General features: G+C 59.9%; 1 protein-coding gene across 6 annotated transcripts; it reads left to right on the forward strand.

Moving 5' to 3' along the window:
• Positions 1-29: 29 nt before the first annotated feature.
• Positions 30-23,452, forward strand: HCFC1 (host cell factor C1). 6 transcript variants are annotated; one of them, XM_043895488.1, is made up of 26 exons: positions 30-1,929; positions 7,078-7,226; positions 7,380-7,540; positions 8,016-8,224; positions 9,115-9,199; positions 9,699-9,805; positions 10,899-11,078; positions 11,161-11,520; positions 11,750-11,910; positions 12,306-12,503; positions 12,859-13,083; positions 13,177-13,281; positions 13,602-13,857; positions 14,147-14,289; positions 14,430-14,568; positions 14,697-14,917; positions 15,415-16,762; positions 16,960-17,123; positions 17,619-18,195; positions 18,562-18,882; positions 19,091-19,209; positions 19,299-19,436; positions 19,745-19,930; positions 20,507-20,807; positions 21,199-21,262; positions 21,480-23,452. In XM_043895488.1, exons 1-26 carry the CDS (start codon positions 1,737-1,739, stop codon positions 21,517-21,519), a joined length of 6,150 nt encoding a protein of 2,049 aa, XP_043751423.1. In that variant the 5' UTR covers positions 30-1,736; the 3' UTR covers positions 21,520-23,452. The 6 variants fall into 6 exon arrangements, with proteins under 6 accessions (XP_043751423.1, XP_043751424.1, XP_043751425.1 ...); XM_043895489.1 differs by having other exon boundaries at positions 18,565-18,882; XM_043895490.1 differs by having other exon boundaries at positions 17,622-18,195.
• The last annotated feature ends 1,131 nt before the right edge of the window (positions 23,453-24,583 follow it).

Below are 24,583 nucleotides of genomic sequence, written 5' to 3' on the forward strand. Positions count from 1 at the left end.
GCGCGGTAGCCCGGTTAGTTTTCTTGGGGCGACGGCGGGGTCTCTGCGGCGCCCCCACTTGGGGGCGGGGCATGAGGCCTGGGAGCTTGGGAGGGCTCCGCCCCCAGCGTCGCGCGCCAGGCCGCGTTATCGCCCACGCTCGCCCCGCCCCCGGCTCCCCCCGTGGCGGGCTTCGGGCTGCTTCCCTGGAGCCAGCTGGGTGTGAGGAGGGAAAATGTCCGCTCTCCGATCCGAAGCCTGATATTAGTGTCTCCCGTCAGGCACTCTCTGCAACCTGTGTCCTGTCCCCACTGCTAGTTAAAACGATTCCTCTGGCAAGTGTCCCTTCAGCGACCCGGGGGGCAGTTCCCAAGGGGGCGGGGCCAACCGCGTCTGAGGCATTCTCATCCGGGCATTCCCCAGATGCCGCAGCCGCCATCTTTGTTTTGTGCTGAAAGTCGCTATTGACGCCCGCGGACGGCCGGGCGAAGGGAAGTGGCAAGATGGCGGCTCCCAGAACGGAGGCGTGGAGGCGCGCTTCGGCAGCAACAGAGCTGGGCACGCCTGTGCCTGACCCGAGCGCAGCCTGACCTCAAGCCTAGCGTGCAGCGGCCCCGGTCCCTTGCCGCGAAACAGCGCGGAGTTCTTTTAACGGGCCTTAGCCGGGAGGAGAAGCCTGCGAGGGCGGGGTGGGGTGGGTGAAAAACAGTGACGTCGTCCGACTCCGCCCCCTCGCCCGACCACCGCTGCCGCCATGTTTAGTTGTTACTTCTTCGCACAAGATGGCGGCTCCCAGGGAGGAGGCATGAGCGCCCTGCCGTTACCGCTCCTCCTGCCGTACAGTTGCCACTTCGGGGCCTAACTCTGCCTTTTTGAAGCGGCTCCTGTGGAAAGGAGTCATAAAGAGGAAAGCGAGGATCGGACGCTGCCTTGCGTTTGGTTTGCAGTGGAAGAACTGACCCGGGAGGAAGAGAATAGGGGGGAAGGGGGAGCTAGTTTCAAGATGGCGGCTCCCAGGGCGGCAGGCGCAGCCTGAGCAGCAGAGGCGGACTAAGGGTAGACGCTGGAGACCTCACGAGCCATACGGGGCGAGTATCTGAGCAGCCCTCAAGAACTCAAGCTCGTTTCACTGGCCTCTGGCGCGCCTCTATTCCTTACGAGTGTCGAGGCTGTGAAGGGAGCGGCCTCTACACTAAGCGCTGGGCGGGGAAGCGGGACGGTCTCAAGATGGCGGCTCCCACAATTGTGGTGTGAGCGCCGGCGGGGCTGAGACAACCGCTGCGCTTGTGGCTCCTTTCCACCCGCCCCGGAAGCCGGCCAGTGCAGGGGACTCGGGGGGTGTGGGAACCGGGCCGGGGCTCCGCCATTTCCGGCAGGGGAGGGCTACGACTGAGGAAGGGAGGAGAGAGAGGCGGCTCAAGATGGCGGCTCCCAGGGCCTCCCGCTCGAGCCTGTAAGTGGGAGCTCCCAGGCAAGTAGTCAGGGCGGCGGGACTCGACGGCCTCCAGCTTCTCGGGTCCAGTCGCTTGACAGTTTCAAGAGGCTCTTGACAAGACGCGGTAAGCGAGAAGAAGGGGAAGAGGAGAAGGGAAGGAGAAAATAGTTAAGATGGCGGCCTCCATGGAGCCGTCCACCGCTGTGTGAGGAACACTTTCTCAGTGAGAGCCACCTTAGACGAAAAGGGGTGTGTGTGAGTGGAATTGGGGGGCTCCCTTCCCACTTGGCGACTTTTCTCCACCGCGCCCTTTCCCGGAACTATGGCTTCGGCCGTGTCAGCCGCCAACTCGCCAGCGGTGCTCTTGCAGCCCCGCTGGAAGCGAGTGGTGGGCTGGTCGGGTCCAGTGCCCCGGCCCCGCCACGGCCACCGCGCCGTGGCCATCAAGGAGCTCATCGTGGTGTTTGGCGGCGGCAACGAGGGGATAGTGGACGAGCTGCACGTGTACAACACGGGTGAGTGTAAAGCCCGCTGGGTCCTCGAATCTTTCCCTCCCTCCATCTCCTCCCTCTCCCTCCTTTCCTCTCCTCCCTCCTCCTTCCCTCCTCCCTTTCTCTCTCTCCTTCCTCTCCTCCCTTCCCTGGCTGCCCTCTTCCCCCTCCTCCAGCCGCACGGGACTCCCCTCCGAGACCCTTTGCTCTGCATGGCTTGTCTGTTCTTCCCTGCTCTTGTCCCCATCCTGACACCTCTGCTTCTCCTGCCTTCGAAGGGGGTGTCTTTCAGTATTGGAGAGGAACCCTCTAGGCCAGCTGGTGAGGGAGCGGGGGCGGCGCCCGCGGTGGTGACTTCAGACAAGACACCGTTACCCCCGCCAACTAGGCGGGCGGATGCGTCCCTTTGGCGCAGAGTCCCACCCCCTTTCCCCCCCCCCCCCCCAATGCCTGCTAGGCTCTTCCTCATCTCTGGTGCGGTTTGGGGAGCAGTGACAACTTTTCGATGACAGATGAGGTCGCCGTCTCGAGAAAAGGGGCAGAGTTGAGCGGCCTCAATCCTGACCCAGGGATGGGGTGGGCGGGCGGTGTGCCACGCTGGGGAACTGTCGTCCTGGGACCCCACAAATCCGACGACGCTGCCGTTCCCCACTTGCAGTGTCGACGCCTGCAGTGTTTCCTTTCCCATGGCCTGTGGTCTGGATCTGGGGCCTTTGGCTGGAAGAGAGGGATTCGTTGTGGTCATCGTGCAGTGGACCGAGGAGGTTACCCTGCCCATTCCCAGGCCGCCCCTAAACCTGAGGCTGGGTTCATTGGGAGGAGTCAGGTGCAGTCAGAGTCGAAGACCGCGGTGTGTCCCTGCCTCCGGGTGTTGCCACCAGGCTGACTTGCTGTGGTCCTGTTGTCTGGTGCCCCTGCTTGGTCTCTAGAGCTTCGCCGCATTCTCGTGCAACCCCTCCCCCGTGGTGGCCAGTTGGTACACCTGGTGCCTTAGTGGGCCCCAGTTGCCTGTTGAATGGAGGCTGGTCCGGGGAGAGGGACTGAGCGTTCTCACTGGGGGCAGTGGGCCTGGGCGCGCTGCGTTCCGTTCCGTTCCAGAGCCTGAGAGGCGGAGGCGGGGCTGCTGCAAACCCCCTCCCGGCTCATAGTGTGCTTTTAGCAAGCTCTCCTCCACAGCTCCAGGTTGCCTTGGGGTCAGCCGCGGCCAGAGTCTGGCTTCTAACCCATTTCCCCCTGCCAGCTCATCTGTCAAACTACTTTGGCCACCTAGCCGTCCTGTCCCAGGGTTCTGGTGGGCCGGGGTCCTCGGGTCTGGGCACCCCGTGTTCTTCCCCCCCACCCCCGCTGCCGCCGCCCCCAGCTCCGAGGTTGCTCTGAGCTAGGCTGTTGGTCAGTGCGCTGAGGGTTGGACCCGAGCTTTCCCTCTGTTGAGTGCTCCCCGCCCGCGCCTCCCTTGAGGCACAGAGTTCAGTGTGATTGCGTCTTGTAAGTGGTTGACCCTACAAAGTTGACTTTCCGAGGCTGGTGGGTTGCTGGTGGCCCTTCACATTCTGGGTTGGAGCACCTGTTGCCTCCAGGGAGGCTGGGCTGGCTGCTGGAGCTTGGTGCCAGCTTGGACAGCTGCGGCGGCAGCGATTAGCCCAGTAAGGGAAGGCCGAGGGGCAGGGCTGTTTTTAGAGAGGCCGGTGTGCTCAGCAGAACCTCCTCAACCCCTTGGACCACCTTCCTTCTTGTAAGGCCTGGAGCAGGTTCCTTGGCACGGAACGCCAATTTTAGAAAGTAGGCCAGGGGCCTAATTACCATCAGCTCCAAAGGCCACTGCTTCTTGGGGCCTCTTTGTCGACATGCGTGTATTAAACTGAGTTGACCATTTCGGCATTCACTCATTCCCCCTCTGGAAGGGTAGTAGTGGTAGTGGTAGTGGGAGCCAGCCTTCCAAAGGGCTGCAGCCCTGGATTCCTCCAGGGTACCAGTTCAGAAAGTGCCCTGAGAACTCCCTTGGCGACTTCTCGCTGCTAGTGAATGCGGCTCTCCGGTCCTCACCGCATGTTAGTGTTTCCTGTTTGACGGAGCCTCGAGCTTCTGCTGTTCTCAGAGAGCCAGGCTTGGTGTGGCCTCTCTCCCACCAGCCGGGGCACAGATGCCCAGCATCCTTCTTAGGGCATCTTCAGTGCTGCCTTGACAGCCGGCCTCCTGCTTACCTTGTGTCTTGTGTCTTAAATGAGGTCAGAGCATATTCTCTAGCTTCTCCTGTAAGAGGAATGCACAGAGAGACTCATCATTCAGAGAGAGTTCCCAGTTGCTAAGACAAAAGACCCTAGGGGGGCATGTGCCTGCTTTGCCATCTCGGGCAGCTCAGAGATCGGGGGTGATGGGGCTGGGGGTGGCAGGTGTGCACTGAACTGGAAGGGGGTGCATGAGGAAGTGTGTGTCTTTCCGCCTCGGTGGCGGTGGAACACTTCCCCAGCCTTTGGGAGACCCATCCTCGACCTCAGGGAAGTTTCTGGCAACACCAAAGTGGATCACCCAGGGGCCCTGGCCCTGACACGGTGGGGTGAGCCCTGGTGTGGGGAGGCTGTGGCTGCTGGGCGAAGCAGCAGTCGAGGCGGGTCTGCCTCAGTGGTTCTCCAGCGTCCCCAGCTGATGACGCCAGAAGGAGCTTTGGAAAGCGGCTAGTGAAACTTCCTCGTTTTCGCACACGCGGACCCTGGGGTCTCAGGCGGGACGTGCTGGGTCCAGGGTCACCCTGTTGGCTATCTCGGCCTTCAGTTCGGTTATTAAGTGCAGGCCCCCGCTTTGGGGATACCTCCCGGGCGTGTTCTCCTTGGGGCTAAGTGGTTACTAAGTTGAGCTTATCTCCAACCTGTTCACTCTCTGTTCCCGGCCTTTCGCGTTCTCACAGGCACTTCCTGCCTGGCCCCGCCGGTTTCACTTGTTGGGAAGTCCTGTTCAGCCTTCAAGGCCCTGGCTCCCGTGTCACCTCTTCTGAGAATCATCTCCCCCACTCCGTGCCTCCTAGCACCTGCCACCGCCTGCACCATGCAGGAAGCAGGGCGGGGGGGGGTGGGGGGCGCTGGGCCACTTCCTCCAGGGTACAGACGTCTCTTCCTAGCCTCCCTCCCAGCCGAGAGTGGCGGCAAGCCAGAACTGAGGGGGGCGGAGGGACCTGCAGGGGTCGTGCACCACCCACCCCCCCTAGATGAGTGAGGGGTGATAGGATTAGGGGACAGCTGCCATCTCAGGGCAGAACCAGGCTTCAGCCCGGAACCCGCGCTGCCTGACAGCCTGCTCCTGCCTGGAGTGTTCTAGAACGAGGTCAGCCCCTCCTGGGTGCTGCAGAATGAGCTCTTGGGACGTCACTGGTCCCTTTCACCCAGCCCCTGAATTGGGTGGCAGGTGACCCGACACCTGTGGGCCCATCCCTTTCCCGTGTAGTCTCCCCCCGGCCCTCAGGGAGGCACCTGGTGGTCCCTTTTATTCAGGGACAGGGTTCTTGTCTCGTGTGTCTGTTTGACCCTGTGAGCTCTGGTCAGTTACTTCCCCTTTCGGCCTCTGTTCCTGTGTCCAGTTTTAAAAAGTTTGGTGGCTCAGATGGTCAAGCATCTACCTGCCATGTGGGAGACCCGGGTTCGATCCCTGGGTTGGGAAGATTCCCCTGGAGAAGGAAATGGCGACCTGCTCCCGTACCCTTGCCTGGAAAATCCCATGGACAGAGGAGCCTGGTAGGCTACAGTCCATGGGGTTGCAAAGAGTCAGGTGTGACTGAGCGACTTTATTTTCTTTCCCATGTCCACGGAGGGAGGTTCAGAGGTCTGTGTCGGCATTTATTGTGGGAACTTGAATGTAGCTCCTTTGGACGCTGTGTCAGCCATCTCCCCCCAGTTTGTGTAGGGCTGAGGGCTTAAGCCTGGAAAGCTGCTGCTCTTCTCAGTTTGTTTTTGCACCTTGAGGAAGGATAAGGCGGATCTCCGGACTCTGGGGCCAGGGTGCACGGAGCAGGCAGGGGAGACGGAGGGGAGTGCTGGGCGTCCCCAAGGCCCAGTGACTCCCCTGACCAAGGGTGGGACCCACAGCCCGTTCCAAACAGCTGTGTCCACCTGGGAAGTGGCCAGCCAGGGTGCCTTTATGCCGGGAGGTGCAGTGTGCTTTGGGATGAGGGGGCAGGTCTCTTCCTCCTTGAGGGTGAAGCTGTGGGAGTCCGGTTACCCAGCATGGAGAGGGTGGTAGGGACTGGCCCCTGTCATGCCCTGGGAGGGGCTCCATTGGCGCTCAGGTCCCTTCCCTGCCCACCGTCTCCTCAGTCCTGATTTGCTCGCCTGTGTTTGACCAAAACTGATGGAGGGGCGTGGAGTCAGGTTTGCAGCTGGCTGCTGGTTTGAGGTGTCTGGTGAGAGTGCAGTGTGTGTTTCAGGGGATGGCCCTTCAAATAATACAGGACAGGAGGAGTTCCTCCAAAGAGGGCAGTGTTTTCCCTGTGACTTTGCCAGGAAGCCCTGGCATGGCAGGCAAGGGATTGGTTGCCTGGTAGGTACGGGGGTGCCAGGCGGAACAGGGGCAGTTGGGGAGCTCCACCCTGGCTCGAGGCGGTGGACTTGAGGCAGCTTCCAGGGCTGGGAGGCTGCCCGCCACCGCCTCTGCCCGTATTCTGGAGGAGGGAGCTGTGGACCGTCGCCGGGGAAACCACAGCAGAGCTCGAGCATGCCCCCACGGCTCTCCTGGGCCTGTACTCGGGTTGCTGCCCCTGGCCTGCAGCATTCGCTCTTTCAGCCACTGAGACGTGCAGCCTGCTGTGGGCCTCCGGGAGGGTAGCTTGGGTATTAGCTGTTTCTTTCTTTCCAAGTCCCCATAGAGTGGCAGGAGGTGGCTCCATCTCCAGAAGCTGACAGATTCTCTTGTCAGTGACTTCCTGCTTATTAAGATGACTATGATGAGAAGCAGGGTGACTTTGGGGTGGTCTCTGAGACCAAAGGGTTTGGAAGATGGCTTAGAGGGTCAGCAGTTAGATGCTCAAAGGAAGAAGTCCCACATTCTTGGGAAAAGAGGCGCTGCCTTAGCCTGTCCTTTCTTGGACTGTATTTTGAAGGCTGGTGAGTTTAGGGAGGCAGAGGGGGGGTGGTTTTGGTTCTGGTGGCTCCCAGGGTGTTCTGACTTCTGCTAACTTTTGTCCCCCAGCGACCAACCAGTGGTTCATCCCGGCTGTGAGAGGGGACATCCCTCCTGGATGTGCAGCCTATGGCTTCGTGTGCGATGGGACACGCCTGCTTGTGTTCGGAGGGATGGTGGAATATGGGAAGTACAGCAACGACCTCTACGAGCTCCAGGTAGTGTCCTGCTTGTCAGAGCGTGGGCAGGCCCTGTGCCACCCAGACCTTCTTACCCTAGTCAGGTGCACCCTCCCACCCCCAGCAGCCCCTCCGTATGTGACAAACAACCCAGCTCACCCTTGAGTTAATCACTGAACCTTGATTTTGCAGGCAAGCCGGTGGGAATGGAAGAGACTGAAAGCAAAGACGCCCAAAAATGGGCCTCCTCCGTGTCCTCGACTTGGGCACAGTTTCTCCCTTGTGGGCAACAAATGTTACCTGTTTGGGGGTCTGGCCAATGATAGTGAGGACCCCAAGAACAACATTCCGAGGTGAGGCATTGTCCTGTTCGTGTGGAATCCCATGAAGGCTGGGGAGCTTGCCCACACAGCAGTCAATTTTGCTGTACCAGGTCCCTTTCATTTGTGAAACAGGAGAGTTTGGTTCCCCCAACCTTGCCTTGGGCTGGTTCCTGCTCCTCAGACCCAGTTTAGAGCTGGTCCTTCTTGGTGCCTGCAGGCTTCGTGATGGGTATTTTCCAAGGGCCTTTCTAAAGTCTGTAGGTAGTCCTGAGCTGGTGCTCCCTTTTCACCTCGGAGGTCCTCATGTCATGTCCAGCTTCGTGCAGGGCAGCTGAGCACACCCCATCCTGCTGCTCCCCTTCCACTCGCACCCCTCCTTAGGGGTGAGGACAGAGGTAGAAGGATTTGGAGTTCGTGTAGCGTTAGCCCCGCTTTGTCTCCTCAGGAGTCTGCCATTCCCTCGTCAAAGCGGGTGGCCTGCCCTAACCTGACCTTTCTTTTCCAGGTACCTGAATGACTTATACATCCTGGAACTGCGGCCGGGCTCTGGAGTGGTAGCCTGGGACATTCCCATCACTTATGGTGTCCTGCCCCCACCCCGAGAGTCTCACACTGCAGTGGTTTACACCGAGAAAGACAACAAGAAGTCCAAGCTGGTGATCTATGGAGGGATGAGTGGCTGCAGGCTGGGGGACCTCTGGACCCTGGATATCGGTATGACGTGGGTGTAGCTGCTCCTGTGGTCTAGGAGTGCAGCTGGGCAGCTGGCGTGGGGTGTTGTGGTGGGGCTGTCGCAGAGGGGGAGTGTCCTGCCTAGAACCCTACTTGTGACTGGGTCAGGATAGGACCTATCTGGGGCTGTCCTCTTTGCCCTGAGCTTGCAGTGTTTAAGAAAGCGCAAGGCTCTGTTGACCGAGTCGATCTGCTAGCTTGCAGTAGAGTGAGGGGAGAGGGAATGGCCTAGAATGACGTTGTGTGGGTGAGGTAGCATGAGTCCCTATCAACTCGTCAGTGGTCACGGTGTTCCGGGAGCAGGGCCCCCTGGTCTATCCCAGTCAGAGGGGCTGCCCAGACACGGTGAGACCCCTAGGGACTATTTGGGCAGGTCGACAGGCAAGGAATCAGGAGTTTAGGCTGAAAGGAGTTCAGGCTTTTGACCTGAAGAAGGTGGAGGAGAGAAGGTGACCGACTGCACAACTATAGAGGGTTAGGTGGTCCTGTAGCATTGCGTCAGCATTCTAAAGAGATCATTTTGGGCACAGAATTCCTAGCAGCCCTGGGTCTGTAGAGGGTGGAGCTGACGGTGGGTGAGTGCTTCTTGAGTGGGAGCTGTTATGGTTCGTCTGGAGGGTATGGCGATGGCTCCTACCCCCAGCCCCAGCCCTGGTTCATAGCAGGTGCTCGGGAAAGACTGCTTGGGAAGTGCCAGAGCTTGGTGATCAGGGGGGTTCTCAAGGCCTGTTGGGAGGACAGGTGTGCAGTTCTTGTGCTGTGTTAATACCTGCTTTCCAGAGCCTTCCCCATGTCTGGGACACAGCCTGTGGGCCAAAGGGCACGTGTCCAACCCGCTGTGAGTAACCTTCTCTTCCCACTGCTCCGCACAGAGACTTTGACGTGGAATAAGCCCAGCCTCAGCGGGGTGGCACCTCTTCCTCGAAGTCTCCACTCGGCCACGACCATAGGAAACAAGTGAGTAGCCAGCCGTGGCTTTTTTCTCTTTGTAGCCCCCACCTCCCACCCCCATGGGCTCACAGTTTCGTTCTAGCAATCCCTGAGGCCTGAGGAGACCTTTCTTTGGTTGGGCTGGCATTCAGCAGCCCTGTCTTCCCCTTATGACCCTGGGGGACCAAAAAAAAAAAAAAAGAGGGTAGAGGGACACAGATTGTTCTAGATCCTCTGCAGCAGCAGCTGAGTGTCTTTGTCAATGCCAAGGTCCCAGAGTGAACGTAAGGATGATGGGGACAGAGTGGAGCTTTGCGTGAGCTACACCGAAGCTCTGTGCGCTGGAGGTGACACAGTTCTTGTGAGGGCTGAGCCACCAAGGCAGAGAGGGCCACGTTCAGAGCTTTGTGCATCCCGGGGAGAACTAGAGGACCCAGGGTGTTCAGGACATTCTGGATGGAAGAGGTGGCCTCGAGCTTGGCACCTCGTCCACAACCGTCTCCTACTCTTCCCTCCCTCGTCCCAGAATGTACGTGTTTGGTGGCTGGGTGCCCCTCGTCATGGATGACGTCAAAGTGGCCACACACGAGAAGGAGTGGAAGTGTACCAACACCCTGGCTTGTCTCAACCTGGGTATGGCCTCCTCGGGCTCAGCGCGGCCTGCAGAGGGCTGCGGGAGGCTGGCCCACCTCAGCCTGCGGGCTGTGTTGGGGCCGCAGGGGGCCGAGCTGCTTCTAGGCCGTGCCTCTGGAACTCCGCGAGGCGTAGCCAGTGGTCTAAGCGCCCTGAGGGACGCTCCTTGGCGTGTTTTGAATAGGCTCTTCCTCACCGGCATAACCACGCAGTGCCTCCCTCTCATTTCCTGTTGGTGGTTTCTCACCCACCCTGCAGGGACCACGCTATAGATGTGAGCATTGCTTATAGGTTCCTTAAAAACGGAGCACACAGGACGGTGGCCTGCTCTACGCAGCGCAGTGCCTGGCCCTTGTGTTTTCTCTGTCCCGGAGACCATCCCATCCTCGCAGGGCAAGTGGCTCATTCTTTTGAATTGCGCTCGTGGTGTCAAAACTTGCACCGACGCTGCTCCGTGAGTATCCTTGCACCGTTCTCACCACGTTCAGGTGTATCCGAAGAGGGACAACCTAGAGGTAGCCTTGCTGGCAGGGGGATGTTACTGGACATGCAGATGTCCCTAGCGGTGCTCACCAGGCCGGCAAAGCCTACGCTCTTCACCAAGCCCAGTAGGTGCTTGACTTCCCACGGGCCAGCTCCCGGTCCCCTCCCCTGGCTCACCCTCAACCCTGGCTGCAGCAAAAGGAACATCAAGCTGCCAGGCACCTTCTGGGTTAAGTTTGCCTTTCTCTTATCTTGAGTGAGGGTATGTATTTTTCTTTTCTGAGATCTTCTGTCACTATTTCCGTAACTTGCGTTCCTCTTTGCCCATCTCTTTCTAGAGGCTTTTGTGTTGCTCCATGTGCAAGAAGGGGAACCTTTGACTGTGTCTCTCATGTAGTTTTCCCAGTTTATAGTTTGTGGTTTCTAATTTTGTACAATCTTTTTGCCATACAGAATTGTATTTTTTTTGTTTTTGTCTTCGTCTTACTTTAGTAATCTTGGATGACTTCCTGATTTTAATTCCCCATCCCTGACAGCAAAAGGCCAAAGAGCCCCTGAGGGTTGTCAGTTCCTCTGTGCCCTGCTGACTTTCACATCCTGTCCTCCCCAGATACCATGGCTTGGGAGACCATCCTGATGGATACGCTGGAAGACAATATTCCCCGGGCCCGTGCTGGCCACTGCGCAGTAGCCATCAATACCCGCCTTTACATTTGGAGTGGGCGTGACGGCTACCGAAAGGCCTGGAACAACCAGGTCTGCTGCAAGGACCTTTGGTACCTGGAAACAGGTAAGGCCAACTAGAGAAGAGCTTCCACACCTGTCCCCAAAGTGTCTGCCTCTCCCTCCTCACCAGTGATGCTCTCTTATAGAAAAGCCACCACCTCCAGCCCGGGTACAGCTGGTGCGAGCCAACACTAACTCCCTGGAGGTGAGCTGGGGGGCCGTGGCGACAGCCGACAGTTACCTTCTGCAGCTCCAGAAATATGACATTCCTGCCACGGCTGCCACTGCCACCTCCCCCACACCCAATCCAGTCCCGTCTGTGCCTGCCAACCCTCCCAAGAGCCCTGCCCCAGCAGCAGCCGCACCTGCCGTGCAGCCGCTGACCCAAGTAGGCATCACGCTCCTGCCCCAGGCTGCTGCCGCGCCCCCGACCACCACCACCATCCAGGTCTTGCCGACGGTGCCTGGCAGCTCAATCTCCGTGCCCGCCGCAGCCAGGACTCAAGGTGAGCCGGGCGCTCGAGGGCAGGAACTGGCTCACCCGGAGGTGGCATGCCTGAGCGGGGGCTGCTAGACCGCACGCCTGGAGGCCGTTAGTGCAGACCGGAGGCTGAGTGCTGTTGCGGAGGCCTGGTCCTGACCTGCAGAGACTGTCCCCGAGCGGTGCTGGAAGGGCGGGAGCTGAAGCCCAAGCAGATCCCGGAAGTTGCTCACTTCGGCCCCTTCTCTGAGCAGGTGTCCCGGCTGTGCTGAAAGTGACTGGTCCTCAGGCTACCACGGGAACCCCGTTAGTCACCATGCGACCTGCCAGCCAGGCTGGGAAAGCCCCCGTGACCGTGACCTCCCTTCCCGCAGGCGTGCGGATGGTTGTGCCTACACAGAGCGCCCAGGGGACGGTAAGGAGCCAGGGCAGGGCGTGGTGGGACGTTCTTGGTAGTGGCGCACTGGCAGGGTTTGACTCCCACCCTGCGCTAGCACCTTTCATCCAGGGCCTGGAAAGTGCTGATGAGGCGACCTCAGCACTAACTTCAGGATTAGTAAGCTGACACCTCAGAATGATCTCCTCGCCATCTGATCTCAAGGGCATGTTAAATGTGTATTTTCTGAGGGGAGAAGCTAGCCAGCTGGGGTTTGACATGGGCCTGGTCAGTGGTGGGAGTCCAGGTCTGGGGTCAGTAGAGCAGCACCTGGCTGTCCTCAAAGCCGAGAGGTGCTGCTCCAGGAAGCAGGGATTGGAGCCGCCTCGGGCCTGGTGTCCCCTGTGGGCTCACACTCCTTGTGTCCCTTGCAGGTCATTGGCAGCAGCCCACAGATGAGTGGTATGGCTGCGTTGGCAGCCGCGGCTGCTGCCACTCAGAAAATCCCTCCTTCCTCGGCACCCACGGTCCTGAGTGTCCCGGCTGGCACCACCATCGTCAAAACCGTGGCCGTAACGCCGGGCACCACCACGCTCCCAGCCACTGTGAAGGTGGCCTCCTCACCAGTCATGGTGAGTGTCCCTTGGAGCTGGTTCTGAGCTCACAGCCTTGGGGCTGGGGGTTTCTGGATATCGTCGTTACACAGTGGTCACTACTTCTGGCTTTTGGACCAACCATGGAGGATGGTGGTCCATGGTTGGTGCTTGGTGGGGGCTGGGGAATAAGCTGGCAGCCATGGGGGTGTGGCTGCCTTGTGGCCAGACCTGTGGCCCAGTGACCTCCCTTGTTTCACTAAAGGAGAGGTAAACGAAACTGAGCTTGGTGGACATACACAAATGCGCAGGGGCCAGCTCTTCCCCCCACCAGTTCTAGGTCGAGTCTGGGGTGCTTTGTGACCTACCCACCACTCTTCTCTGCGATCTCCAGGTGAGCAACCCAGCTACTCGCATGCTGAAGACTGCAGCTGCCCAGGTGGGGACCTCTGTCTCTTCTGCCGCCAACACGTCTACTCGTCCCATCATCACTGTACACAAGTCTGGGACTGTGACAGTGGCCCAGCAAGCCCAGGTGGTGACCACAGTGGTGGGTGGGGTCACCAAGACCATCACCCTGGTGAAGAGCCCCATTTCGGTCCCAGGAGGCAGTGCTCTGGTGAGTGACCACCACCAGGAGCGCCCACCCCAGGCCGTGCCCTTGACCAGTCTCTGGATCACTATTTTTGGTGCTCTGTCGTTTCGTTTTTAGATTTCCAATCTGGGCAAAGTGATGTCAGTGGTCCAGACCAAACCGGTTCAGACTTCGGCAGTCACAGGCCAGGCGTCTACAGGCCCAGTGACTCAGATCATCCAGGTGAGCTTGTGGACCCTAGACTGGGACCCTGCCTAGATGAGCTTGAGTGGCTCAGAAGGTCCTGTTGCTTGGTTCTGTCACTTGCAGTCTTCAGAATAGTCCAAGCTGCTTGGGCTGGCAGTGAATCCTGGCCAGACCAGACTCACCATTAAACTTGCAGTTCTTCTAAAAAATGACAGAGACACCTGAAGTTAGCATAGCATCATAGAGCAACCAGACTTCATTAAAATTCAACAATGACAACAAAGCCACACTTTGCATCCCAGCAGTGATGCCCATTCATCTCAGCCTTCCTCCCCCCATGCGTTTTCTCCTTACAGACTAAAGGACCCCTGCCAGCCGGGACCATCCTGAAGCTGGTGACGTCTGCAGATGGCAAGCCTACTACCATCATCACAACCACGCAGGCCAGCGGGGCAGGGACTAAGCCTACCATCCTGGGCATCAGCAGTGTGTCCCCCAGCACCACCAAACCCGGCACCACGACTATCATTAAGACCATCCCCATGTCGGCTATCATCACACAGGCGGGCGCCACGGGTAGGGGCCTTCCCCGGTGTGCTGGGGAGAAAGCAGGTGAGGGGGTAGCCAGTCTGCATCGTCTTTCCGTTGAGGTTTTCCTCTCTGCTCCACCCTCTCTTTGCCTCTTGTGTAAGATTTTCCCGTCTGCTCTGCCCTCTCCTTGCCTCTTGTTTACGATTTGTCAGGAGGTAGCAAGGGTACGGCTGCAGTTCGTACTAGGTTTTAATTGAGGGGCAACAGGCGTAACTGTTTGAAAAGAGGGCCCGAGAGAAGCGGGCCTGGGTGGGAGGCTGGCACTGTCGCCTGGCCCTTCCTAAAGCCAGGCTGCCCCCCTCTCCTCTAGGCGTGACTAGCAGTGCCGGCATCAAGTCGCCCATCACCATTATCACCACCAAGGTGATGACTTCTGGAACTGGAGCCCCCGCCAAAATCATCACAGCCGTTCCCAAAATCGCTACGGGCCACGGGCAGCAAGGAGTGACCCAGGTGAGGTGTGCCCGGCCCTGTCCTCCCCGAGGGTCTAGCCCGGGACCGCAGCAGACCACGAGGGGCCTGGGAGGGGCAGCAGAGGGTCTGCTTTGGCCAGCCCCCAAGTGACACGGGGGCCCTTTTCTCTGGTTTTCCAGGTGGTGCTGAAGGGCGCACCTGGCCAGCCAGGCACCATCCTCCGCACTGTGCCTATGGGGGGCGTCCGCCTGGTCACTCCCGTTACTGTCTCTGCTGTCAAGCCGGCTGTCACCACACTGGTTGTCAAGGGCACCACAGGTATGGAGGCCTCAGGGTACAGGGCCGTGAGGGCAGGGTCGGGGTGTGCCCCAGCCCCACTCACCTGGGGAGAACAGCCGCACCAGCCGTTGACCTCCTCCCACACCCGCCTCCTTCCCCGCCTCCAGGCGTCACGACCCTGGGCACAGTGACAGGCACCGTCTCCACCAGCCTGGCCGGAGCTGGGGGCCATAGCACCAGCGCCTCGCTGGCCACGCCCATCACCACATTGGGCACCATCGCCACCCTCTCAAGCCAGGTGATCAACCCCACTGCCATCACCGTGTCAGCAGCACAGACAACGCTGACAGCGGCCGCTGGGCTCACCACGCCCACCATCACCATGCAGGTAGGGCAGTCGGAGCTGCAGTGTGCCGGCGGGCCCTTGGTTCCCCTCCCGCATGTGGCACCCATAGGATGGTTACTCTGGAGGTACATAATCGCGATTCTTAGTCACTGCCTGCTAGTCTGTCAAGTTGAGATGATATATCTCAGCCATGTTTAGCGTTTGAGCACTAGGTTCTTTGTGCATCTTGAGCTGAATTCCTGGTGAAGTGGTGAAGCTGGCCTTGGCACAGCACAGGGTCAGCCAGGTTTTCCCCCCACCCCTGCCCGACCGAGGGCTTGCCCCAGCCTAGGCCCTGCTCCTCCACCCATTCCCGGTTCCTTTTCCCTGGTCCCTGAGCCAGTCAGTGTCTTGGAGTGAGGGTGAGCAGGTCCTAGACTTGCCAGGGCTTTTGCTTTAGGTGCCAAGCCACTGGTCCCAGGGGGTACTGCAGGTTGGTGGCAGGGGCAGATGCGGGAGGATGGGCAGCAGCACTAACTCCCCGTGTACCCTCTCCCCAGCCTGTCTCCCAGCCTACCCAGGTGACTCTGATCACAGCCCCAAGTGGAGTGGAGGCCCAGCCTGTGCACGACCTCCCAGTGTCCATTCTGGCCTCCCCTACTACGGAACAGCCCACGGCCACGGTCACCATCGCTGATTCGGGCCAGGGTGATGTGCAGCCCGGCACTGTGACCCTGGTGTGCTCCAACCCGCCGTGTGAGACCCACGAGACGGGCACCACCAACACAGCCACCACCACTGTCGTCGCTAATCTGGGGGGGCACCCCCAGCCCACCCAAGTGCAGTTCGTCTGCGACAGACAGGAGGCCACTGCTGCTCTTGTGACCTCCACGGTGGGCCAGCCGAATGGCAGCGTCGTTCGTGTCTGCTCCAACCCGCCATGCGAGACCCACGAGACCGGCACCACCAGCACAGCCACCACCGCCATGTCCGGCATCGGAGGCGGGCCACGGCGAGACATCCGGCTCGCCTGCGCGGCCACCACCATTCCCACTGTAGTCCGGGTCAGCGTGGCTGCTGGGGCGTCAGAGGGAGCCCAGGTTTCCATCAAGCCCGCATGCCAAACCCGTCAGACGAGCGCAACCAGCACCACCATGACTGTGATGGCCACCGGGGCCCCGTGCTCAGCCGGCCCGCTCCTCAGACCAAGCGTGGCCCTTGAGGCCGCTGGCCGTGGTGCCACTCTCTTACAGCTGGGGCCCCTGAGTGCCCAGGTCAGGCCCAGTGGCGAGGAAGGGTCCCTCGCCAGCCTGGGCCCACTGGTGTCCGTGGGGCGCCAGCTGGAGGTGCATCACACGCACACGACCAATACGGCCACTGTGGCCCGCTCTGCCATGGGTGCCGGGGAGCCCCACGAGCTGCTGGGGGCCCCCACACTGGTGTATGAAAGCTCAGCCAGCGCCTCTGTGACTGCCGCGGCTCTGGAGGCACTGCTGTGCCCCTCAGCCACCGTGACCCAGGTCTGCTCCAACCCCCCGTGTGAGACCCACGAGACGGGTACCACCCACACACCCACCACGGCCACGTCCGGAGGGGCTGCAGGCCAGCCAGAGGGTGGGCAGCAGCCTCCCACCAGCCGGCCCTGTGAGACGCACCAGACCGCTTCCACTGGCACGACCATGTCCGTCAGCTTGGGCGCCCTGCTCCCAGATGCCACCCCCTCCCACAGGACCCTGGAGTCCAGCCTGGAGGTGGCGGTGCCGCCCGCAGTCGCCCCCCAGCCCGGCGCTTCATTGCTCACTCCTTTCCCGACGCAAAGGGTGTGCTCCAACCCGCCCTGTGAGACGCACGAGACAGGCACCACACACACGGCCACCACTGTCACCTCCAACATGAGTTCCAATCAAGGTAGGTGGACACAACCAGCCAGGTCCCCGCAGGCTCCCAGGCCCAGGGCTCACCAAGAAGCCTGCAGTTCAGTTCTGTGCAGCCCGGTTGTATGGTACGGGCAGGTCTTCCAGGCAGCCATGTTTTCTGGTGGCAGAGCTGGGTGGTAGCCCTGCTGGAGGAGGGCCTGTCACCCCGTTCTCTGCTTGCCCCATCAGACCCCCCACCACCTGCCGGCGACCAGGGAGAGGTGGAGAGTACCCAGGGCGACAGTGTGAATATCGCCAGTTCCAGTCCCATCACGACAACAGTGTCCTCCACGCTGACACGGGCTGTGACCACCGTGACACAGTCCACGCCAGTCCCAGGCCCTTCGGTGCCGGTAAGAGCCCAGGAGGGTCCCTGTGACCTGGACTGCCTGGGCCCATGTTGTTCCTGAACTGGACACCAGGTGGCGCTGTTGCTCCAGGCATGCGCCGCTCCTGGCCCCGTTTCCAGACCATAAAAGGGCAGTTTCTCGCCTAACAGGGCAGGGCACAGGAGGCCCCAGTCCTTGGTGGGTGTCCTGTGGGTGATTTTATTGCTGTAGCTGGTTCCTGTGGCTCATCACTTGGCTATGGAGTAGCACAGGAGGAGTTGGTGGGCCCCTTTCATGAGACCAAGGGGTCTCTCTGGGGTTGGGTTAAAATGGGCCAGTGGGTCAGAAGTCTCGCCTTGCCATGCCTCCTGCCGCTCAGTGATGTACTGTCCCTGTCTGTCAGGCAGGGTTGTGGCAACCCATTGAGAATGCAGATCCCGACCCACAGGGAAAGATGAAGGTCTGCCTGGTTTCTGTCTTCCTCTCCTCCCCTCTGACAGGGCTTCTCTCCCTTTCTAGAAGATCTCATCTGTGACTGAGACTGCCCCAGGGGCTCTGACCACCGAAGTCCCCATCCCGGCCACGATTACAGTGACCATAGCCAACACAGAAACTTCTGACATGCCCTTCTCTGCTGTTGACATCCTGCAGCCCCCAGAGGAGCTCCAGGCCTCGCCAGGGCCGCGCCAGCAGCTTCCGCCACGGCAGCTCCTGCAGCCTGCCTCCGCGCCCCTGGTGGGGGACTCCGCCGAGGTCCTGTCAGCCTCCCAGAGCCCTGAGCTCCAGGCCGCCGTGGATCTGAGCAGTACAGGGGACCCGTCTTCAGGCCAGGAGCCTGCCAGCTCGGCTGTGGTGGCCACTGTGGTGGTCCAGCCACCGCCACCCACCCAGTCTGAAGTAGACCAGTTGTCCCTCCCCCAAGAGCTGATGGCTGAGGCCCAGGCGGGCACCACCACCCTCATGGTGACAGGGCTCACCCCAGAGGAGCTGGCAGTGACTGCTGCTGCTGAAGCGGCTGCACAGGCCGCAGCCACAGAGGAGGCCCAGGCCCTGGCCATCCAGGCCGTGCTCCAGGCTGCACAGCAGGCTGTCATGGGTAAGTCCTGCACGTAGGCCAGCTGGCTCAGCAGGCTATCCTTGCTTGAGGCCAGGGGGTAGCCCTGAGGGAGGGACAGGCCGCTCAGGGGTAACGAACCACGCTTCAGGCACCTCCCTCCAGGCGACCTGAGCAAAGGGAGCTTGTTTGCCACCAGGATGGCACAGTATGGCCTAACCGGAACCGAAGCTGACTTTGGTGCACAGACAGGAGGCGGGTCTTGCCAGGGGGAAGGCAGGGGAGAGGTCTGGGGGACAGGCTCTGAGGGCTGGTGTCCAAGGATCCTGCCCGTCGCTCTGAGAGGGCAGTGGTGGTGGGAAGCCGGGGCTAGCGTCCCTCCTAAGTTGTCGTCTTCTGCCTCTGGAGCAGGCACTGGGGAGCCAATGGATACTTCAGAGGCGGCCGCGGCAGTGACGCAGGCAGAGCTGAGCCACCTGTCAGCCGAGGGCCAGGAAGGCCAGGCAACCACCATCCCCATCGTGCTGACACAACAGGAGCTGGCCGCCCTGGTGCAGCAGCAACAGCTCCAGGAGGCGCAGGCCCAGCAGCAGCAGCACCACCTGCCCACAGAAGCGCTGGCCCCTGCCGACAGCCTCAATGACCCAACCATCGAGAGCAACTGCCTCAATGAGCTGGCCGGAGCTGTGCCCAGCACCGTGGGCCTGCTGCCCCCCACGGCCACCGAGAGTATGTGGGACCTTGCCTGGCCACGGGCGGGTTGGCCTGCAGCCTCGCTCCCCTGGGGAAGTCAGTTGACTGGGGAAGAAAGTCTTGTGAGTGGGGTCCCAGGTTCCTCGGGGTAGAGGGCCCTGTCGTGTAGCCCGAGGGAGGGGCTCCTGTGCAGAAGGCCCAGTCTCCGGGGCCTTTCCTGCTGATGCCTTTTTGTCCTTCCCAGGCCTGGCCCCGTCCAACACATTCGTGGCCCCCCAGCCGGTCGTTGTGGCCAGCCCTGCAAAGCTGCAGGCCGCGGCCACCCTGACGGAAGTGGCCAATGGCATTGAATCCCTGGGCGTGGTGAGTCTGGAGTGACAGGGTGTTGGGAGCGGGCTAATGAATCCGGACTCAGAGGGTGTCCTGATCACTTCTCCCTCTCTGCCTTCCAGAAGCCGGACCTGCCACCGCCACCTAGCAAAGCCCCTGTAAAGAAGGAGAACCAGTGGTTTGACGTGGGGGTCATTAAGGGTACCAATGTGATGGTGACACACTATTTCCTGCCACCCGAAGATGCTGTCCCAACTGATGTACGTATCCCTGGGAGCCAACACCCTCAGGTGGGCAGGGACTTGTGAATCTCCCAAGGGATGCTCTCTCCGTCTCAGGGCTGACCCCTCCTCACCCTATCCCCTTTGCAGCCTTTGAAGCAGTGGCAAAGCTCAGCCCTGGCCCCCCTCGCCCTGTCCCCCCTGGTCATGACGGGGCTGCCATGGCTGCCCTTTGCCCACCCCACTGTCGCCATGGTGGAAAAGTGCTCCACTGATTCCTGCAGCCCTCTCAGTGGTGGGCTTCACGTCACTCTCATCTCTCCTGTTCGCCTGATCTCTCCCTGTAGGATGACTCGGGCACCGTGCCCGACTACAACCAGCTAAAGAAGCAGGAGCTGCAGCCAGGCACCGCATATAAGTTCCGCGTCGCCGGGATCAATGCCTGCGGCCGGGGGCCCTTCAGTGAGATCTCAGCCTTTAAAACATGTCTGCCTGGCTTCCCGGGGGCCCCGTGTGCCATTAAAATCAGCAAAGTGAGTCTTGTGAGATCAGCCTCTGTCCTCAGCTAAGTCCGTGCTCATGGGGCTTTCTTCTTTGCTGCTCTGGGTGGGGGTAATTTGGGAGGGGCTCCTGAGATATAGGCAGAGTCCGGTGGGTCTGGGCTGAAGCTTCTTGGCCTCTCCCTCTCTGACACAGCGTGAGCCATGACTAATGTGCTCATTCACCTAATCCTCTAATGCCTAAACTCCCTGATGAGGTCTGGGCCTGTGACTCTCCATTTTTCTGATGGGGAGACTGAGGCACCAAGAGGCTAAATGACAAGCCATTTGTTAGGTGACAGAACAGGTCTAGGAAAGTGTTTGGAGTCCCGGTTCATTTTGCCATTGTGTCACGCTGCCTTCTAGGTGGGGGCAGACGAAGCCATCTCTTTGGAGCTCCTTGAGCTCTGCTGTGAAATAGGTTTGTTGTGTCAGGAGCGGGGTGAAGAAGGAGCTGTCAGCTCTGGAAGCTTCGACTCGGTCTAGGTTCTCTGTTCTCCGACAGGCAGGGGAGGAATAAGTCACAGAGGCTGAAGACGGCCCCCTTGGCCTCTGCTTCCTCTGTTTTAGAGTCCAGACGGTGCTCACCTCACTTGGGAGCCGCCCTCTGTGACCTCCGGCAAGATCATCGAGTACTCAGTGTACCTGGCCATCCAGAGTGCGCAGGCTGGCGGCGAGACCAAGAGCTCGACCCCGGCGCAGCTGGCCTTCATGCGGGTGTACTGTGGGCCCAGCCCCTCCTGCCTCGTGCAGTCCTCCAGCCTCTCCAACGCCCACATTGACTACACCACCAAGCCCGCCATCATCTTCCGCATTGCCGCCCGCAATGAGAAGGGCTATGGCCCAGCCACCCAAGTCAGGTGGTTGCAAGGTGGGTGTGTGTGGGGCTCACTCTGGGGAGGGAGAACTCTTGCCAGCCGCTGGCCTGGTGAGCTTGACCCTCTGGGGTGGGTGGATCCCACACCTCGCCTGGTGGAGAAAGCTCCTTGGGGGGCTGTTGGAGGGGGGTGGGCATGGGGAGGGCCAATAAGACCTGCAGCCAGAGGTGGGGGGTGGGCGCCCAGGCTTCGGGCTGCTCTGTCACTTGGGGGGGCAACAGCAGAGGCCTCTAAGCTGCGTCCAGAATGGCCCTGGGGGGTGGCATGCGGGTGGCCAGGACCCTGGGGCACATGCCCACTGGAGGGGCCGGCATACTCGGTGCCCGGCTGCGCTGTGCTGGGTGGCGTCAGGGCTGCCCGCCCACTCCCCCCCTCTGCTTTCAGAAACCAGTAAAGACAGCTCTGGCGCCAAGCCGGCCAGCAAGCGGCCCATGTCGTCTCCGGAAATGTAAGCAGGGGGTGCCTTTCCAAGAGCCTTCTGGGGCCGGGAGTAGGCAGACCCCGAGAGCAAGGAGCAGTGGGGACAGCTGGGCCCTGCTTCTCCTGAAACGTGGGGGGCCGCCCAGCCTGGGGGGCAGCTGGAGCTCTGGCCAAGTTCCGCTCGCTTCACCACGCAGACCCACGCTGACCCTGTCTTTTTTTGCCTTTGCCTCTCATCTTCCAAGGAAATCCGCGCCAAAGAAATCGAAGGCAGACGGTCAGTGAGAGGCAGCTGCCCGGCGCCTGGCTTCTTCTCCAGCCTCCCCTCTGCTTCAGGACCGCCGCCCGCCCCAACTGCCCGGCGCGCACTCCGCCCTCACGAGCCAGCGGCTGCCCTCCTCTCCCCCTCCTCTCTCTCTGTTTTTACAAGAATCTTGAGAAAGCACATTTTACCATGGCTGCGGGGCAGGGGGGAGCGGAAGGCAGATGCTAAAGAGCGAGTGAGGGAGTGGGTGCCCCCCCTTCCTCCAGGGAGCCCTCGAGGGAAAGACTGAAACGCACTGGAGCAGACGGAAAGCCTGCCTCCAAAGTCTACACGCCCCTTGCTGTTGCCCTTGGCTCCAGGGATCAGCTAAGGCCCGAGGAGTTGGGGGGGGCGGGGCGCTTGTAGAAGCACCCCCTGGCCCTCTTCCCTGCCTCTAGTCTCAGAGGCTTGGGGGGCATCCCCCCCCAAACCGGGTATCTGTCTGGTTCTATTTTCTTTTGTGACCTTAGCATTTCTTGCCATGTGATACCTGCCTGTCCTTTTGGCTTATCCAACCCTGCCCTGCCTGGCAGTCCCATGGGAAGCTGACCCGTTTTCTCAGAGGCCTTCGTCCTCCCATCCCGTCCTCCCTCCCCTCCTCTTACCCGTTCAGAGAAGAAAAAGCGAACGAAAAAGCAAGGGGTGGAGAAGGAGCCCCGGGGTGGCCTGAGCAGTGTTCTGTGAAAACCTCCTGACGCCCACCTGGGGCCTCGAGGAGCCCTCCCACTGAGCCTGGCTACGGCCTCTCTGGGGTCGGGGTTGGGGGCCACATCACCAACTGCTGCATTTGTTGTATTTTTTTTTTAAGTTGAAATGGGTGAAGTTAACAGTTTTATTGTAATTTTAGTCTTAGCGTGTGGGGTTTTGTCCCTTTTTTGTTGTTGTTAGTTGTGTACAGAATGTGTATCTTTTTCTGTTGTCTTTTTTTTTTTTTTTTTTTTTACCTTTTCTCCTTGGCAAAGCCTTGGCAGGGATCTTTCTGGACGAAAAAGTGAGGGGTGGCCAGGGCAGGAGGAGTATGGCATTTTCCCTGTGGGTCTGGTGTCTGCTGCCCAGTGCGATTTTCTTCTTTCTGGCCCCTGCCCTGTGCCCCTCTGCCTGTCCCCAGGCCTCTGGGATGACGGAGGGTGAGCGGTCAAATCTTGCCCCCCTCATGGGTTGTGGCTCCAACATCTAGAGGCTTGAGCTTTAGAGTCTACTAGAGCCCAGAGTCAGACTTCCTGAGGATGATGGTGCAAAGGCGTGGGCATGACCCGATACCCAGTCCTGGGTCTGTGGCCCTCTCCACAACTCCCAGGCTCCCTCCCTGGCATGAGCGCTTAGAGCATCCAACACCCACAGCTGCCGCTTTCCGTGGCCACCCTCTCTGGGCAGGGCTGGCACGCAATGGACAGGAACCCGGCCTCTGAAGCTGCCTGGGATGACAAGTCGTGCAGTACCATCAATGCTACAAAGTTGGGCTCTGGGTTCTGCTGGGAGTGGCTAGTCCAGTGTCAGCTCTGCCCCATGTCCAAGGTTTTTTGCAAGGAGTGAGACTTGGAAGCAAGTCGCACCGAAGGATTTGAACCGAACAGCCGATGTCTTCAAAGCCCCTTCCTCTGCCCTGGAGATGCAGCTGGGGCTGGGAAGACCCCAGCCTCTGCAGACCCCTGCCCCCAGCCCCCACCCTCTGGGGCCTCTGTTGTATTATAGTATATTTCGCTGTGGAAAACGTCACGTTTAGTCACCTTGGAGCCCACCGCCTGATCCCATTGTCTTCCCCCCAGCCCGATCCCTGAGCGCCCTCCGATCTCTCTGTTTCTGGAAACAGTACGCCCATTCATTATTGTAGAGTAACCCTTGTGACTCAATATTACCATAGTGCGATGTCGTTTTGTGCTATTTTGAACAATTAAAAGACTTTTTTTGAAATAACGACCTGCTGTGTTGCTGTGTCCGGGACTCCCACGGGAGGAGGCTGGAGGCGGGAAGCTGGGCCCTGTGGGGCTCACAAACCACCCTCCTCTGTCCAGGAGTGTTTTGCTCCCAGAATTCTGCCTCCCTATCGCCTCCCACGGCCCAAAGTTTGTGCTGCGAGCTGTGCCCTTGGCAGCGAGCTGATCTAGGACCTGGTTTCCCCCAGAAGATCCCACAATGGCAGCCGGAATGCAGGGCACAGGCCAGAGGGGCTAAAGGGGCCAAAGTTGCTGCTGACTCCCTGTGTGGAGGCATGTTACCTCCCTCTTCTCCCTCACCACAGGACAGGGGGCAACCACCACCCTCCTTGGACCGAGAGCTCACAGCCCCTAGGACAGACCAGCATCACCAGAGGGACGCCCCTGTGGTCAGAGGGCACTGCTGGAGTAACTCCTGGCCTTGCTCTTTGTGCACATGGGTCAGGGTCCCCAAATAAACAGTCCCACTGTTGGGTTGTGGTGCCAGGGCTAAGATGGTGGTGTAGCCAGGGGCAGGCAGGCAGCATCAGTCCTCAGTGCCAACCAGGACAAAGGCCCAGAGGGCCAAGTGGGGTCGCCAGGGCTTGGCACAGCCTCGGTGCCAGAGAGGACCAGTGAGGCTACTGCCCCACTGACATGGATGGGGCTCGGACACTCCTCTGGTACCAAAATCCAGCAGGTAGGGATGGAAAGTGGTCAACGCACAGTTTGGGAAAAAAAACTAGAGACAATTCAAGTTTTAAAGACAGGACTGGGGGACTCAAGACCTCGAATCAAGTGCCCTGTTCCTCGGAGCCACATCACATTTATTTAGTGTCTTGGCAAACAAAGTATTTGTTGTGCTCTGATGAAGTCAGCCTCCTGTGTCCCTGGTCACATCTCCCATTTTATTACCTTAAACTATCTCTTATTTTCTTGTACAAGGGGTGTCACCTAGCTGGAAGTCATAGACCTGCATAGGCCTTGGGAAAACATCTTGGTGTGTGCACAAGCAGTGTTCTGAACTTGTGCTGACCCAGCGTTCCAAGGTCCACACTATGTTTTTCCTTAGCTTAGCAGGGCATGACGACCCCAACTCATCAACCCGATGTACTTTTATTTGGGTTATGCT

This window comes from Cervus elaphus, chromosome X, assembly GCF_910594005.1.
Source record: "Cervus elaphus chromosome X, mCerEla1.1, whole genome shotgun sequence".
NCBI lineage: Eukaryota > Metazoa > Chordata > Mammalia > Artiodactyla > Cervidae > Cervus > Cervus elaphus.